We start from the raw sequence: 17180 nt of genomic DNA on the forward strand, positions 1-17180 counted from the left end.
CGAGGCTCCTCTTCACCGCCACCTTGTCGTTGACAGGCCATAGCAGGCGCTCCTTCCTTCGTCCTTGCAATACCCCAAAACTTCGGAATCAGCTTCTGCGTGTGAACAGAACTCGGCTGCGGTACAGCACGTCAATTGATATTCACGCCTTCGGTGAGTCGTTCACCTACACATCTCAAGACAAGTCTACAATGCGAAGAAATCTCGAGTCATGGACCATGTGTGACACCCCGTTCTGCTGGGCCAGCATGCGTCGTGGTTTCATTGCGTGACTCGAACAGCATGCTGCTGGGGCACCCAAGGCTCTCCAGGTCTTTGCGTGGGGGTAAGCGCAAATTTTTGAGTATCTGGCAATAGGACGCATGATACATAGCCTTGGATACGACCTCCCAGAACATGGCCTCAACCTGCAATGCCTTGCGGCATACGTGTGTCAAATGGTACTGTCCGCTCTATATAGATATACACCAGCACTGACAATCATGTGCGTCAGTGTGCGCTGATTCAGTATATAGTTTACCTGGGCGTAATCAAGTGGTGTTCAGCCTTGTGTAATGTCGCCTGCAGTTCTCAGAAGTAACAGGCAACGATAGAGCATGTCCCTTCCGCCAGTGAACTGAGTGGACCGACGTGCACACGCGAGCTTCCTCCACGCAGATAACGCTGAAGAGAGGCACCTGATCCAGAGCTAGATATGTACGCTACTAAAGACAGCACACGCGTGTCATATGTACATGTTTCGCGAGCAGAGACTAAACAACAGATTTACGTATTTTGAACAGCTAACACTTCTGAAACTGTAATTATAACAGTACATATATGTATTCACAGGACTGCCTGGTGGCAACGATTAGCCGGAATGGCCAAAGAGGCCGGAGACAAAATCGACACAGCTCATAAGTTACAAGGAACGTGTACAATATGTAACTCCAAACCTTGCGAATATCAGTCCAAAGGAAACATAGGGGCGAACACTGATTATCGAATACGTTGCGAGCGGATATCCAGACCGTCCTCGTCCAGAACCTCCCGAGTCCGGCAGCTCCTCGGCAGGAGCTTAGTGGTCGCTAAGCGAGAGCGCATCGTACGTGGGACAAAGAGCGGACCAGTCGGCGGGGACAGGGTTGGCCGACGCGATGTCGGGAAGATCCTCGGCCAGGACGACGGCGAATCCGGCGTCGAGGTGGAAGTCGATGTGGCAGTGGAGGAACCACGGGCCTGGGTTGTCTGTCTGGAAGCGTATCGTAACGTTGTCGGAACTACTGGTCCCCGTCGAGACGGTGTCACGCCAGACGGGATTGTCGTAGTTGTACTCGGACGAGCCGGCGCTGCGGACTACAGCGAAAGCATGCTGCGGATAACGATAACATCGTGGAAAATCTAAGTGATTGAATCACGAAGGCGAATGACGTAGCGAGACTTACACCGTGCAAGTGGAACGGATGGGGGTTACCGACAGCATTGGCCGCGGCGGGGAAGTTAATCTCGATAGACGAGTTGATCGGAAGCTCGTAGATGCTGCCGGACGGCAGGAGGCTCTGTGCGGACTGTGCGCCACTCAGAATTTGAAGCAAGACAGGAACTGTGGGAGGAATGAAGGTGGCATTGTTTATAAAGAAATTCGTGCCATTGAAACTGAAGTCCATCTGGATTGGCTTGTTGACACCGCCTGCGGTATGGTTGCCCGGCTGAGACACCCATTCAGTTATGGTACTGTCAGGAATGGCGCTCCAGGAACAGTAGGGGCTTACCGTCTTCCTCGGTACGAATGGGTGGAGTTGAGTCTCCTGTAGGAGGTTCTGAGTGGTCTGCTGGGACGTCGTAGGATCAACTGCTGGCGCCCCGACGTAGCGCAAGATGGCGGAGTTGAAGCCGTCTGTGAAGCCGACGACTGAACCGATGTTCGGATTGGCTCTGATCCAGTAGTTGTCCACGGACTGGTTCGCTGTAAGCTAGGTGAGGTACACTTTTGAGCTTGGTTCAGACTGAACTTGACGAAAGAGTACTTACAACGAATGAATAACGCTGGGCGGCAAAGATCTGTATCGTGTTGACGGTGACCGGCTGGGTCTCAATCCCATCGGCCTCGATGACGGTCAGGTTGTGGCCGTCAATACTGAACATGTAGTTCGGGTCGCATGACATCGACACTAGGCGGAATCGGTAGCTATGAGCACATGGTCAGCCTTATTTACGGTCCATCATCTCGAGATATACCTACCGCTTGCCCTGGGTAACGTTGACCACTGCGAGTTGGTTGTTCGGGTTGTTGAGGCTACGACCGAGACCATTGATGAGAGTCGAGTTCGGGCCCGGTCTGTATGTCGCAGTACATGAGCGTGATATTCTGACCATTATGAAACAGATGTACTCACGGGAAGCGCGGGCCGAGGTGCGCGGCTCGTTGGTACCAGTCCGCGAGGGTGATCACAGTCGAGTCTATTAGACTACGTGAGCGCCAGGAGAAGCCGTGTCGGCAGTCGTCTAGTCCTTAGCGACCTACCATTGTCAACGTCGTAGAGGTGGGCGAGAGGGTCATGAGGATCATAGATGACGAGCGGGCCTCTCAAGCCATCGCAATACTGAGTAGTGAGATGGCTATGGTACCAGAAGGTGCCTACGTGAACGGAAGTTAGTCGTGTAAATCATAGAGCGAGGGCAACCTTACCAGCTTGATCAGGGACCGTGAAGTCGTACAGGAACGAGTTGCCGCTAGCGATCGGGCACTGGGTGACAAATGCAGGACCATCTGCCCAGTTTGTACCATGCTGAAAGATGCCGTGCCAGTGCTAGTAAACAGCATGGTATGAGCACTACGAATAAGGCGACAAAGAGTTTCCGTACAATACTTGTAGTCTTGTTCATGGTATGGTTCGTCATCTGGTCGATGACATTGAGCTTGAAATGATCACCCTGTTCACCAGAACGGCGTTAGTAAGGTTTTAATTACTGAAATATCACGTTACAAGACAGACCTTGTGACCGGTAATGAGGGGCGCAGGGAAGACACCATTGACCACAACGGCGGCACGAGTGAAGCCGTCTGGAGCTATGTTGGCGTCAGAGATGGTGAGGTCAGTAACGGGCCCAATGGCCGCATAGGCCGAAGCGGTGAACAGAATAGCGGTGTAACATAGCAGAGACCGGATTCCCGCCATGACGATCACTAGTAGAGAAAAGACTCGCAAATGAAGGGGTGGGGATGGGCTTTCACGAATCTCCCCCGCATCTCTTATACCCTACGAGCGATGTCGGGCGCGGCAGACGAAACATATCGAATCATGCCGCTCAGAGGGTGGCTGCTCCATGACGCTCGTCGACCGAGTCCTGTTGCGCCTAGTACTGCCATAGGCCTGGCAAATCGGCCGCCGCACCAATTCTGTCAGCCGGTGGTCGCGCGAATGCTACGGAGGGCGTGAGAGTTCGGCTTCACGACGGACGTAGCAGTGTCTGGCATGAAACATTGACGTACCGTTGATAGACGTCAGAACTGCTCTTACCAACACACACCTCTAAAGCCGTCATGCCTGTCCCTCACTGTAAGCTATGTCCATAAGAGAGCACCTGTAATCTCCGTGAAGCTCACGGGCTCTCTTTCTGACAGGAAACGAGTCAAATGCAGGGAGCAGACTCGGGCTTTTCGAGTGCCGCAGACTCGCAGTGACGGGATGGCCAACGCTGACAAAGTCCATGATGGTTCCTAACAGAGACAATGTCAGCCCCTAGCGCAGTAGATATACGTGAACCCATTCGGGGCCGGCGCACATTGTCACCACAGCAAGACGCGCATTATTCATTCTTGACGCATGCGGAGGCCACTGTCCGTGACGTGCTAGTGGCACTGGCGGTGCTACATATTCGGCACATGAGATGAGACGTGAGAGCCGGCTGACTGGCTAAAAAGGCGCAATCTATGATTGTTGTGTTGGACAGATAGACGGTAAAGATACAGCACTCACTTGGCTCAATCTAGTGCAAACCCGGATCCTCTCAAACAAAAGTCGCGAACATACTAGCCAGGTACAGCATGATCCAACCCACGCACATCCAGGGGACGGGTGGTCAAGAGAAAGTGGTAAAAAACCCATGCACTCTCAGATCAATTTAAGTTCACGGCGCAGTAGGCGTCACAGGTTTTTGCAACTATTATCAAGCCAATACCTGAGGTGTCCATAATGAGAATCGACCCAACAATCTGAATTGAGTTGAGCATTAGCCGGTTATAGGAGACACAGAATCGATGATAGACCTCCCACTGTGAGCCTCCCTCACGAGAGATGGCGGGAGTTCATGTAAACCCACAAGACGTGCCCATAGAGTTGTCGATGCACGAAGGACCTTCATAAGCGACTGATCGAAGACCGCTTGAAGATGTCGGCGGTTCGCTGGCGGCCACTCTTCCGATCACCGCAACTCCTGGTAGATGTCGCAGCTTGAGCGTCCAAAGCTGCCGTGACTAGCAGGATTACGATCGGATAGGCGGAAACCAGCGTAGGTCAATGGGAGAACTTGGTAAAGATCCGCTAAGCGGTTGGGCCACACGGTTCGTCTCACAATACTGGGAGGTATTGACAGCAGCGCGATCGGCTCGGGGCCAGTGGCCAGATGGGTCGCAGAGAACGTATGCTAGGTTGACTGCGGGCACTATCGTGTGCCACCCGTGCGAAGAAGTATTGACGAGTCGATCAAATTGTGTGATGGGGTCTGGACAATTGCACAGACGACCTACCTGCCCTTCATTGTAATGGTTACGGTGGGCAGTTCAGCTCCACCGAACACTAACTGAGAGAGTACTGGTCTAGGGAAAAGATCGGTGATAGTTGAACCCGACACTGCCCACTTTTGACACTGCCGGAGACGGAGCTTGACGAGCACAAATTACGAAGCTTGCAGCCTAATAGGCATGTGGGCATGACATATACCAGTGAGTTGAGCAGAGGATGGGGGTGCTCGCCTAAACTGCGCCGACAACAATCACTAGGATCAGGCTGCTGGCGGTCTGTATCCCTTGCGACTCTCCACTTCGCAGTGCAACGGCAGCGTAGCGTACAGTTGAAGCGCCGAAAATATTCCATATAACTTTGGATGATTAGATTCTTGCGTTCGCAGCACACCTCCGGCACAGTGCTTCACATGCTGGTAAGTTGAGTATTGAGGGAAATGGTACACCGTCTTCGTTGGAATGCTCCGACCGCCTTCGATCGGACGAGAATCAAAATCAGATGCCTCATACGTTCAATACAATGAGCAGGATACATACAAAGTTATGTACTGAGAAGGCTCCAGATGGTAGGTTCCATGCGCAATCCACGACGCTCGAACCCATTGAGTGCCACATTTGGTGCCTGTGTCGTCTGCAAACATGCGTATTGAGCGCGGCAGCTGTAGGGGACCATTGGCCCCACGCCACTATGGAACCTGGATGCTGACGGACTGGTCCATGCGATCCTCGGTGCCTCTCGATTTCCCAGGGCCGGGATGGATCGCAACGCTCTATGCCTAAATTGGACGAGTCAGGAGCGCGCTCGTACAGCTCGTCTCAGATGAGGAACCTCAGTAAGACTGAGGCATTCCATTGCCTCCATTATGCAATGGAAGGACGTTAGTCGGCCCTAGCCTCATCTGAGCAAAGAACTCATAAGTTACGAGGATTATTTGAGGGTTAGGGAACAGGGAACTTGCTACCTGTTGAAAATAGACATGTCCGCATACACAAACAAGGCGGAGGGCCCTGAGCTCAACACACCGTGCTCTCATGTACGACACGCCCAATACCTAGTATCAACTGGTTCAGCACGAAGATGCGCAACTGTGATGCAGTAGTACAACGACAAACAGGATTGCATCGTCTTCCACCCACCCGATGATGTGTCCAGAATCGCGGAGCCCGCTTGAACCATGACAATGGTCCGTTGTTGATCGGATCTTGCTCGCCACATACCACACGAGTACTCGCCCGGTCTCGACTCTCCCAAAAATACTGGAAGCGCGGCCAAACCCCTTGATACCGGGGGATGAGACACCGCCGACAACGTTCCAGTGGCAATGCTGCAAAATACCACTGGATATACACAAACCCAAGGGACATTGTCTAACAGCATAGCCCGCAGTTCTCCGCAGTGATCGTACATGGCGACGTCTTTTCAAGCCAAAGGATCTTTAGCGAGAATGATAATGATACGAAGGGTGTATGTACCCGACAGACTGCGTACTAATAACAGAGAAGCATAGCCAAACACTTGGGGCGCTCGCGGGGTGACTTGAGAAAGAGAGGAGTTATTGGCATGATTGCAGAGAGGCGGCTCAAGGTCGAGGCAGTCTCGCCTGCACGTGCACAGCGGTAAGATGCGACTTGCCGATATAGATGAGTGCTCGACTACATACCTCGTCCCAAGGTCGCAATCATCAGGACTCCACGCTCAGTGCGCAACAGACGACCCGGGGGTATTCTTTTCGAGCTGACGAGCGTTGACAGCGACAAAGTGATACAGCACCACAGTCAGCATCGCTAGCGCTCCCAGCCCGTTCGCAAGGTTGTACAAGGTGTTGTGGGAGATCATCTTGGTCCTATTGAACACAATTCGAATAACGAAGAGCAACGCCCAGAATGTCAGATATATATCCGTGTCAAGCGTGAGGAGAGCAGGATGAGTACAGACCTAAGTCTGACGTCGTGGTCGCCGCCAGCACGATTGTTTGCTGGTGTTTGGCGCGTGCAGCGTCGGGATGAGACTCAGCGCCTGCCCGAGCTCGCGAAACCTCCCGAACCCGTCGTTCAGCACCTCCCCACTCCCGTTTACCACTGCTTCCCGCGTGTAGAGCCAAAAGTCTGCGACAATGAGGCCCACAGAGATTCGTCGAGGCGATATGCCCGGACGTGAGTACTTGTTTGCGCGTTGAATGCGGATGAGTGTCGTGTAGCCAGTTCTGACACTGGTGTTTTGCAGCCAAGGTCTACGTGAGTATCCTTCAGTCATTCGCATTGCTACCCCGACTATCCAATTGCTTTACCCATGGCCTATGAGAGAGGTTGTGAAATTGCGGAGTTGCTGACGCGGTATCCGTTTGACAGGGTGTTTGGTGGGGTGACAAGGGCGTCCTGAAGCAGAAGGGCATCGTCACCTACTGTGCGTAGCAGCTTTCTTTCGAATACCGACGTTCAGCTCACAGTTCCTGCCATTGTATCATGTTGCCTATCTTTGCCTTTTGCTTCGTGCGCCTCCTGCCGTATCATTGGTGTCATCCACACAGCCATGTCGCCCTTCAAGCAGCGCGCGACCCATCACCTCATTCGGAACTACATTCTGAACGGCTACCGCCGTCTCTCTGGCCAGTTCGTCTACTGGTCGATTCCTTTCGCCATCGGTACGTCGTCTAAACCAGGCATTCCTCTGTGACTCCCCGCGAGATGACATGTTCTATGCCATGTCTTCCGTGTCCCCGTCGATCAGCTCAGTATACTCATGCATGCGGTTAATAGGATACGGCACCTACGCCTGGGCGAAGAGCTACGACGCGTGGCAAAACAGCAAGGCCGCGCACGCGCACGGCCACGGCGAGCACTAAGAAGGATACGACAAGCGTACCAGGCACAGACCCTTCCCATTATATAGAGTTGGTGTCCAATACCACGTTCTTTCTGCTCTGTTATGTTTTGGAGTGACGCAGGATGTCGGAAGTGTTTTTGCGTGGGTAACCGACATGCAGCGAGTCAGGATACAAACCTCCCGAGTTTTGCCGACGGCGTGGCGAGGAGCACATAATGCGGTAATTGGAATTGGATGAAGCAGTGTGTCGTGTGCGTCCGACTTCCACCGTAGGTGCGCAGCGATTATCCTGCTCATGACTCAAAGCCGAGACATAGGTGCGAAGATATGTGGCAACGTGGTCAGGCGGTAGCCCCACGCGTTCTCTCTCTTCTCAGTATCATTCAAGTGCTGTTCTCCTGCCTCGTTGTTATGGCGTGTCATGGCAGCAGGCTTTGGACATTCCTCATTCTCATGCGCAGCGATGAACTCACGTCCATAAAAATTTCTAGAGATCTCCTTGAAATCTGATTGAGGCCTGATCTCTGGAACCCACCAAGTTCGCTGACATCCCACTGCTATGCTACCTCATATTATGTGGCAAACTGAATGGTTCTTTGTCTTTAATCCGCTGACCAACCTTGCTTGGGTTTGTCAGGCCCAGGAAGGTAGGCGGAAAGGCGGAAAACCCATCTTCCATCCGTATGTCGCGAAGCCCACATATCAGCCTTCCATCGCTCATGCGTTACAGGACACGTCATCTCGCATCCTACCTGCATTGCAGTGACTCCGTCGCCGCGCAGTTGCCCGCCTACCAGATAGGCGCCTATCGGCGATGGCACTGCGTTTTGGACTCAGGGCGCGCTTCGGAGCGCGATACAGTGACTCACGCCGTGTCCCGATGCGGCGATGGCGTTCGCCAGCCCTGCATTCCTCGTGACAGTGAGTCAACCCGGGGCCGTTCCTATATAACCACGGGCGTGAGGCCAACAGATGCTCCTCTCCCCGCGATACCTAGAAGAAAACCCCTCTGTAAAGTGCTATTTGCCTAACCGGAACACCCGACTTCATTCTCCGTCCCTAATACCTGTGAGAAATCTCTTTGAAGCAAGATGACTGTACGTAGCCCCCGGTCGAAGTTCGTGTCGGGTCTTGAGAAACGGCTCGGAAGGGCTCTGTCCGCCCAAGAGACGCTCAGACTCGCGGCGTACGCCCGTGCGGTTAAGTTTCGAAAGGCTCAGCAACAGCAGCAGCGGGTTTATAAGCCAAGGTGAGTCTCCATCATCCTGCCTGATACTAAATTCATATAGACTGCTCACCGCGTGTGTTATCCTTGCGCGCAGGATGGAACTGTGGGATGATGGAGACAGCCCGCTCGTCACGGCCGTCTTCGAAGTTCCGGGGCTCCGCCCAGAGGACATCACGGTGGACGTCGTCGACGGCCGGCTCGTGGTCAGCGGCGAGCGCCGTCAGCAGGATCTTCCCCGGGGGCCTCAGACTCTTACTGTTGAGACTCGCCCCACCTCCAAGTCCGAGCCCGGGTCCGACGCGTGCGTTCGGACTTCGGAGGCGACGCAGGCCCATGCCGGGATATTGCATGTCCGAGAGCTCAAGTACGGCCTTTTCCGCCGCATCGTCACCGTTCCCGCGGGATGTACTGTAAGTTGTTGCTTCACTGTCTTGAGAAGGTATGCAATGCTGACGTGTCAATCTCTGAAATGCGCAGACCGCCGACCTTCAAGCCGTCATGGAGAACGGGATGCTCACGGTGTCATGGCCTCGCGATATCCAGGCGCGCTTCTCCAACAGCCTCTTGGGCGGGCAGGCGGAGTCCGCGCTTGGGTTGGACACCGGAGCCGGTCAGGGTGGTTTGCAGGGGGACAATTCTTCTGCTTGTGTTTGAACCGTTTGTATCCGATTCAGGGCGGAGGGTCTTCCATTTGCCTTTTCCACTCTGCATATATGCTTTCCCAATCTATGCCACTGTATGCCTTAGCGACTGCCTCGACCGAAGGACGTTTCCATCGAATCATCAGACCATCGATCCTGGACCCACAATTGTCGCCATGCTCATACCCGAGTGGCAGGCTTCTGCCTCGAGGCCGCGGGCCCCGGATCTCAAGCAATTCAGGCGCCCAATGACACCTCCGCTACCGCCATCCACTGACTGACGTTGAGCCGGTGGTCTCTTAGTATTACCATGCAAATCAAAGCTCTAGTCCTACTCTTTCACACACTCCCTCTCAGATTGACAATGCTCAGATGGCTGTAGGCCTATACACAAGGTGAGCTTGCTGGCGTCGGACTGCAGGCACTGCGGAGTTTTGATACAATCTCTCTTCGTTGTCAACTACTAGAAAATAACATCTCCAGTGCCTATGTACGTGCTACGTATCAACCGGTCGCACTCGAAAGGACAACCAGGTATGCATAACGCTATTCTCTGCTGTTTGACAGCCTGGCAGTATACCACGGTGACAGCGATATAAACCTTCAGGACCTCGGCGCCGGCGTGCTTGCCTGTCCTGCACCTCCCCCCGCGCTCGACGTGGTCTCTCCAACAGCACTCATGCTGTTTGGAATCCTGCGGATTCTGCTCTGAGGACTCGGATATGGATGACTGAGTGCTCTATAGCGAACTCGAGCCCTGTGGTTTGGTCGTTACCAGGGCGACACCGGGCCCGACGCCTGAGCCGTCGCCATGTGCGCTTCAGTCTTATCTGCAATCCGCAAGTGATAGCACGCTGCAGAAACCAACTCGATTCTCAATTCGAGGATGACTTCTCGGCCTGCCGGCGACTGGAGACGGACGACTTCGGAGCCTTCCCTCTGATCCCGTTTGACCGCGATTGCGATGACCTTGGCGGCATTGTCACTGCAGAGGTCGGGGTGTATTTCTTCGCGGCTGAGGGTAGAAGACGATGCCGGTGATACAACCTGAATGTGGGCGCGCCACTTCATGTTGCCGGACGGTCCAGAAGAGTATTGGTAGGTGATGTGAATGGAGTAGTCGTCCTTGGTGAGTGATATTTGGTGGATACCGTCGTGACTGGGAAAGACATCGGTCTTGATGCAGTATCCTTGCTCTCTGAGGCTGAATCCGGCCCACATCGTGAATATCACTTGGGGATGCATTCCGTCGTGGTAGTCACGCATGTTCACAGCCTGGTCATGCGTGAGCTCACGGCCGGGATGGGGTAGGAACACAGTGAGGATCTTGGTGTTGTCACGGAGACGGCCACCGAGCCCCCAAGAGGATGGAATGACGAAGAGACCATATGAAACCATCTGTTCGTCACAGACGTATGCGGAAGCGAGTTGAAATGGGGTCGATTCAGGGAACCGTGGTGTCTCGGAAACACAGAGGCGGCCGAGCAGACCGCTACTGTTGGAAGCATGGTATTCGCATGCAAGGATGGCAATGTACCATTCGCGCTTCGGGTCCTTCTGGTTGGAAAGGGATAGAAGGGGGAAGTCGGTGCGAATACCATAGGGGGTTGGGCTATACTCCTGAGCAGGAAGGTCGTACATCTTGATGGAGGCCAGAAATTCATCGTGTCTAAGTGACCGCAGATCTTGAACTGCAGAAGACCTTGGAAAGTCGCGGGGCGATGAGGCGAAGAAACTGGCTGATGATGTGGACTGGGCAGAGGTTGGTCCTCTAAATTGTGAAGGCAGCACCGGAGAACGGTGGTGTCCATTGCCCGCCGGCCACACGGGCCGCTGGGGACAGACGTGGCCCCAAGCGAAGAGGGTCTGGTCCGGTATTCGAAGAAGTATTTCCTCCTGCAACCTCCTGAATGCGCGCCGGCCCTCTCCGTAGAGCATTGTCATATTGATGTCGAAGATGCCCAAGAGCGAGTACGCCTCGTCCTCCACGCGTGTTGTCTCCCGCCCTGACGCCCATGACATCCTCTTCGCCACACTGACACAGTCCAGTGGTAACTCGTGCTTCAGCACATCTTGGTCTATGCCAGTGATTTCCTCCACCGCCTCGGCCAAGTCATGCTTCGTTCCTAAAGGCTCCCACTCCTGCGACAGAAACACGACTTCGGACGGCGCGATGAGCTCTTGAAGTGTCCAGCCTCGCCTGAACCATCTGCTTTGCGAGAATTGTGTCTTCCAATCTTCCGTCGTCCCGCACGCAGATACGTCTGCGAGGAAGGCGTAACACAGCTTGCTGTCGCGATACCATGCGTACATCGAGTTGATGGCCTCCGAAAGCTCCGAGCTGCTCTGCTTCTCGATGCAGCACGAATCAATCCAGATGTACCGAAAGCCGTCTTTGCGCGCAGCTTCGCAGGCATGCCGTATCTTGGGTGACAACCTGGGGTTGTCCCATATTGAAGGGGGCTCGGATGCGGGAGGGCTTCCAGTGCTCGCCGAACCCAAGGATACCATAGAAGTGGGAGTAGGGTTGATCGCGGACAGACGATGGCCACCGGGATCATATATCCGCTGGATCTCTTGAAGCTCTCGGTAGGTCTGCTCACCCTCGCTATCCCATGTGTGCGATAAAGTTGCATATATAGTGACGTGAGGGTCGGCTTGCTCTATGAACTGTCCCGTATGGGTGTCCATAAATCTCATGTTGACGTCTGTAGTGTAGAGTTACTCTGGGGCAAGATACGCTACTGAAGTCGCGAAGAGTGTTGGAGATGCTGATGATATGTGTATGAGTGTTGTGAGAGCAGCGACTCCGCGATCGACCGCAGCACATCCAGAGCGGAGAATGAAATTCGTCGGCGCTTTGATTAAAGATTAGTTTGGATTGCCGCCGACAAGGCTCTGAAATATCCGATTCGCTTACTTAGATTAGATAATTCTACAGCGTCGCATGCCCCGCGCCGGGTGGTGTGCTCGGATCAGCGGCAGGCCCCTGCCGAGCCCCGCCAGCCTGTCCCCGAGCTGGAAGGTGGCCGGAGAGCATGCGCGCTGTGACTGCTCGAGACGTGCCCCGCCGAGATATGTTGCTTTTCAAGCTACATAGTACTTGCGTTCTTACCTGGGATGTTCCAAACACATATTCCGGGTATATTCAAGTGCTTCCAGCGGTGGAACAGGGTTGGGCAATGGCTTCGGTGCGGTAGGGTTGGGGCTCGGCCGCGGATTTCCGGTGATCCGAGCACACCACCCGGCGCGGGGCATGCGACGCTGATTTTTACATCCGCTGTAAATACATGCCAGCGGGGTCGCATGATGTGCACCTGCCAGATGTCGGAGCTAGCTCGCCCTTCTTGTCACCATAATTATGGGAAGTACGCATCCTTCCTGTGAACTGCCATGGCGCAAAGCGCATCTACGGTCTTTTGGTAACCTGGAGATAAGGGTGCACACCTCGATCGCGCCGACGTTCTCGAGGAAGGCACGATTTACAGACCTGAATTCTTCGAGCACGTTCAAGCCACCCTCAAAAGCCTCGATCAGGACTTGATAGGACTGAGCAAGGACATCCATGGCAAGCACTATCCAAATTCCATCGTCTGATCTTGCTCATTGCCTCCATACCCACTGGCAGACCCTGAATTGAAGTTCGAGGAACGGTGAGTTACAACTACTCATTGTGTTGTGGATCAGCAGCTCAATCGGCTGTATCTCAGTCATGCCCATGATACCCTTACTACCTTCGTCGAAAAGCATGGATTCGATGTCACTCGTCACCACTGGTTTGAGACCGCCTGGCTAGCCAAATTCACCAAGGGCACTGGTGGACGTACCCTAGGTGTCAATTCTGAGATGGATGCTCTTCCAGGAATCGGACACGCCTGTGGTCACAATCTCATTGCTATTGCTGGGGTTGTCGTGGCGATCGCAGTCAAGTCAGCTATGGAGCACTTTGATATCTCTGGCAGTGTGGTTCTGCTAGGCACGCCTGCTGAGGAAGGCGGCGCTGGAGCGATCTTAGGCAGAACAAGGCACTCACTCGCAGTGAGTGCTTCTAAGCCAGCCTAGGCAGAGCACTGATAACACCTCGCATCGTTAGGCGACGAATGCGCGGATATTTTCTCGAAGACGTTCGGTCCCGTGGACTGCGATTTCGGCATCAAGAACGCTTCCACCGATTTTGTGAGTGATTTCGGCCTAGGCGCTATGAGAGCGGGCTCACTGATGGTATCTCCAGGGAAATATCACTTACGGTACGCCGATGCGCTTGTATCGGTGGACTTAGGCCATATGCTAACTAAATCCCCTAGCTATTCCTTCGCTTCACCCTTCTTTTGGTGAGTATCGAGGTCAATGTCGCAACAACCGTCTTGGCTTGACCATATCATCAGCGATCCCTACGAGAGGCAGCAACCACACACCAGAATTTACCGAGGCCGCAGCGACCGAGGAGGCCCATCAAGCATGCATCAACATGTCGATCACCATAGCCGCGATCGGTCTGCGCCTGTTGGCAGATCACGCATTCGCAAACAAGGCAAGTCGTTATATACCACTATCTCAAGTGTATCAGATTTAACTCATCTGCAGGTTAAGAAAACGTTTGAGAAGGACAAGGTTTTGCGAGAAGCCGAAGCGGCCAAGGCGTAGCAGTCCGTCATGACATGTCTGATGGTTCGTGTACTCCATGATCTTCAGATCGCGTCGTCTACCTTTCCTCGTTTGACCATTGCTTAGGGGATATATAGTGACATAGCCAAAGGTAGAATTACAGCGGTCTCACACCCATTTGTCGCAACTTGCAGCCCAAACAGCACAAACGACTGAGGTGCTATGGCGACTGCTTGGCTGAACGACGTTCTTGTCGAACAATTGTATTTCACAATTGCCGCAATGCTCACAGCCGAGTGGTAGTGCCCTGCCTCGACCCGAGTACACTATTTGGCGTCGAGACAATGAATTCGAACGCATTGTGCAGCCTCAGCTAAGCTATAAACGCCCCGTACTACAGGAAATTGTAGTACGACGAGGACGAATCCGCACTAGCTTCCTCCTCCGAGTCGTGAGTTGACGAGGATAGCTCGTACTCCCAACCCCCACCCAACGCGATCCTACCCGGATGAGGGGCTATGACGCCAGTCGCCTCCTCTGCCTCGCGTCTCTTGATGTACCTTTGAGCGCGTTCCCACCACTTCGCTACCCAAGGGGGTTGGGCCGGGTTTGGTGGCGGGCCCTCGTCCGAGATCCGCAAGTGGTAGCAAACGGCGGACGCTAGCTCGAGCCAGATCCGCAAGATCACTCCTTGGTCCGCGAGAGAGACGTTGATCGTCTCCTCGCACCTCTTCCGTCCGACCGCAGCCTGGAGCGTCACGATGCCGTGAAACGTCTCTGCGCGGGCGGGCGTCGGAACAGCCTGGGTTCTGTTAACGGACTCGCTGGGTGCTGCGTCGGGATGGGATGTGTAGACGGAGGTGATCAGGTTCGTGACCCCGACGGGCTGCGAGAACATGTTGCACCAATATTGGTACACAATGCGGATTGTGTAGTCGTCTCTGGAGAGAGTGATGGTAGCTCGGCGTGGAACGTCGAGGTCGCTGCCGTGGTTTCGCGATTCCACGCGATATCCTTGTGCTTGGAGACGATCTCTAGCCCATGAAGGAAACAGCACTTCTATGCTCCGCTCGCCGCGAGTATCAGGCAGACGCATGATGTGCTCGCTTGAGTCTGGAGGGGAGGCTCGGTCAGGATGTGGTAGATAGACAGTCCGCACATGAATGTGGGGATGGAAACCGGGGCCCGCAAGCGCCCCAGACCAAGGCAGGACAAAGAGGCCTCGCGGCCCGTCCTGTCCATGGGCATATGCCGCCTTGAGCACGTGTATGTGGTCGTTGTGGGTGCCAGAGAATTCGGATATACAGAGACGACCGAGAAGAGAAAGTTCTCCGTATCCGTCCTCGACGCAAGCCAGCACTGCGATGTACCACTGGTAGTCCTCGGGATGCCACGATGACTGGTTGGATAGGTGCAGCAACGGGAGCTGTGTACGGATGCCGTAGGGAGTAGGGGTATACTCCTGAGTAGGGACGTCTGGTTTTCCCAAGAGGTCGAGAAAGTCACCATGGTCGGAGAGACCTCTGATGAGACCTGCTGCGAGGAAGTCGCGAGGGGAGGATGCAAACAAACTAAAGCCATCCAAGCCAAGGTAGTCACTCTCGGCTGCGCTATCGAGGCGCGGAGGTTTGTATCGCTTCCCGTCCCATGTTGAGTATTCCACGTTACGTGTTGCACCCAAATCCATGTCCTGATCCAAGGCCGACGTGTACTGCGTGAACGAAACCTCGACGGGCCTCGAATGCCCGTTGCCCCAAGCGAAGAGGCTCTGATCCGGTATGCGCTTCAGGATCTCCTCCTGCAGCCTCCGAAATGCGCGTCGGCCTTCACCATAGATGGGGGGCATGCTGATGTCGAAGATACCTAGGAGCGAATAGGCCTCGTCCTCCACTCTGGTTGTCTCCCGTCTGGACGCCCACGACATCCGCCTGGCCACGCTAATCTCGTCCAGCGACTGCTCATGTTTCAGGACTGCCTCATCTATGCCGGTGATGCCCTCCAAAACGCGGGCCATGCTGTGCTTGGTACCGAAGGACGCCCAGTCCATCGACAGAAACACGACCTCAGAAGGTGCGATGAGCTCCTGGAGCGTCCACCCGCGCGTGAACCATCTGCTCTGAGATACGTCTTCGGGTGACTGCGGACTTGGGGGGACGTCTGCGAGGAAGGCGTAGCAGAGCTTGGCGAGGCGGTACCAGGCGTACATGGAGTTGATGGCCTCGGACAGCTCTGCGCTGTTCCTCTTGTCGATACAGCAGGAGTCGATCCAAATGTATCGGAAGCCGTCTTTGCGTGCGCGCTCGCATGCGCGACGAACTTTGGATGACAGGCGGGGATCCTCCCAGATCGACGTCTGGGAAGTCGCGCGACGACCTCCGGGACGGTAGTCTTGCTGGATCGTTCTGAGGTCTTCGTAGCTCAGCTCACCATGCGTGTCCCAGACGTGGGATAGGATTGCATATACGATAACGTCAGGGTTGTGCTGTACAAACTGTCCGGTCTCGGTATCGAGAAGCCACATGCGGACGTCCCAATACCAGGAGGTACAAGATAGGCTAAGTTAGAAGAAAGTTTGCGCGTAGGGTACCGGAGAGAAAGGTACGCTAGGGTACACTGAGAAGAGACCGCCGGGCGGAATGGGGACGAGAATGTCAATCAAATGGTACTAGTGTGACCCCAGAAGCGACGGCCCAGAATGTATTTCGTGCATATCTCCATCGCATCTTCCCCCATAAATCTCAAATTTGGCACACTTGATCTGTATCGCAGACAGTATATACCCGTAAAATATGAAGGCAATCGGTGGAATTTTGCTTCGAGCATCGTGGCATTACACGTCTGACCCCAGAAACGACGGAAAGGCGCCCACAGATTGTCACCAATGGTCACGGTGCCGAAGACTGCCGATTTAAACACCGCCATTATCAGTCGTTTGATAACGACGTTGGCGGAGGGAACACTAGTCGAGGCGCTCATAATCAAAGTCAGCCTTATCTCGGTCAGTGGCTGAATGTCACGCTCGAGAGACCCCCTTCCCATTCCTCAGGTACCGCAATCCGTAATCCTTCGAAAACTGAATAATCATACTCAGTGCACATGTTAGAAATAATTCCTGGAGTTACAAGAAGATCGGCCATGCCGATCTCTTTGTGGCAATTC

The 17180-nt window shown here is 54.2% G+C and overlaps 8 protein-coding genes across 8 annotated transcripts in view; 3 read left to right on the forward strand and 5 right to left on the reverse strand.

The window, feature by feature from the left end:
- Window positions 1–1057: 1057 nt before the first annotated feature.
- On the reverse strand, window positions 1058–3158 carry Dslcc5 (laccase; the record flags this gene model as incomplete). The annotated part of the gene is made up of 10 exons (XM_007365492.1): window positions 1058–1351; window positions 1425–1688; window positions 1752–1952; window positions 2011–2167; window positions 2222–2317; window positions 2376–2439; window positions 2504–2617; window positions 2669–2789; window positions 2845–2913; window positions 2976–3158. The coding sequence occupies 10 exons, from the start codon at window positions 3156–3158 to the stop codon at window positions 1058–1060; spliced, it is 1563 nt and encodes a 520-aa protein (XP_007365554.1).
- A 3679-nt stretch (window positions 3159–6837) lies between these two features.
- DICSQDRAFT_146974 (uncharacterized protein) lies at window positions 6838–7566 on the forward strand (the record flags this gene model as incomplete). The annotated part of the gene is made up of 5 exons (XM_007365493.1): window positions 6838–6877; window positions 6948–6952; window positions 7073–7127; window positions 7252–7365; window positions 7481–7566. The coding sequence occupies 5 exons, from the start codon at window positions 6838–6840 to the stop codon at window positions 7564–7566; spliced, it is 300 nt and encodes a 99-aa protein (XP_007365555.1).
- A 1072-nt stretch (window positions 7567–8638) lies between these two features.
- Window positions 8639–9429, forward strand: DICSQDRAFT_146975 (uncharacterized protein; the record flags this gene model as incomplete). Its single annotated transcript, XM_007365494.1, has 3 exons — window positions 8639–8796; window positions 8870–9185; window positions 9253–9429. 3 exons carry the CDS (start codon window positions 8639–8641, stop codon window positions 9427–9429), a joined length of 651 nt encoding a protein of 216 aa, XP_007365556.1.
- A 758-nt stretch (window positions 9430–10187) lies between these two features.
- Window positions 10188–11057, reverse strand: DICSQDRAFT_126932 (uncharacterized protein; the record flags this gene model as incomplete). The annotated part of the gene is made up of 1 exon (XM_007365495.1): window positions 10188–11057. The coding sequence occupies one exon, from the start codon at window positions 11055–11057 to the stop codon at window positions 10188–10190; it is 870 nt and encodes a 289-aa protein (XP_007365557.1).
- Window positions 11058–11267: 210 nt separating this feature from the next.
- Window positions 11268–12107, reverse strand: DICSQDRAFT_59966 (HET-domain-containing protein; the record flags this gene model as incomplete). Its single annotated transcript, XM_007365496.1, has 2 exons — window positions 11268–11809; window positions 11915–12107. Coding segments are annotated over 2 exons (735 nt in total), but the record flags the coding sequence as incomplete, so codon positions are not given.
- A 1155-nt stretch (window positions 12108–13262) lies between these two features.
- DICSQDRAFT_169873 (uncharacterized protein) lies at window positions 13263–13989 on the forward strand (the record flags this gene model as incomplete). Its single annotated transcript, XM_007365497.1, has 6 exons — window positions 13263–13345; window positions 13432–13454; window positions 13510–13592; window positions 13648–13663; window positions 13721–13747; window positions 13802–13989. 6 exons carry the CDS (start codon window positions 13263–13265, stop codon window positions 13987–13989), a joined length of 420 nt encoding a protein of 139 aa, XP_007365559.1.
- Window positions 13990–14330: 341 nt separating this feature from the next.
- Window positions 14331–15137, reverse strand: DICSQDRAFT_155023 (uncharacterized protein). Its single transcript, XM_007365498.1, has one exon. The coding sequence runs from the start codon at window positions 15115–15117 to the stop codon at window positions 14416–14418; it is 702 nt and encodes a 233-aa protein (XP_007365560.1). The 5' UTR covers window positions 15118–15137; the 3' UTR covers window positions 14331–14415.
- A 640-nt stretch (window positions 15138–15777) lies between these two features.
- DICSQDRAFT_21621 (HET-domain-containing protein) overlaps window positions 15778–17180 on the reverse strand; it is a gene marked incomplete at both ends in the record, with an annotated part of 4853 nt that continues 3450 nt past the window's right edge. The window contains one exon of the mRNA XM_007365499.1: window positions 15778–16374. Coding sequence (XP_007365561.1) covers window positions 15778–16374 — 597 coding nt within the window. The remainder of the gene's footprint in view (window positions 16375–17180) is intronic.

This window comes from Dichomitus squalens, assembly GCF_000275845.1.
Source record: "Dichomitus squalens LYAD-421 SS1 unplaced genomic scaffold DICSQscaffold_12, whole genome shotgun sequence".
Taxonomy (NCBI): Eukaryota; Fungi; Basidiomycota; class Agaricomycetes; order Polyporales; family Polyporaceae; genus Dichomitus; species Dichomitus squalens.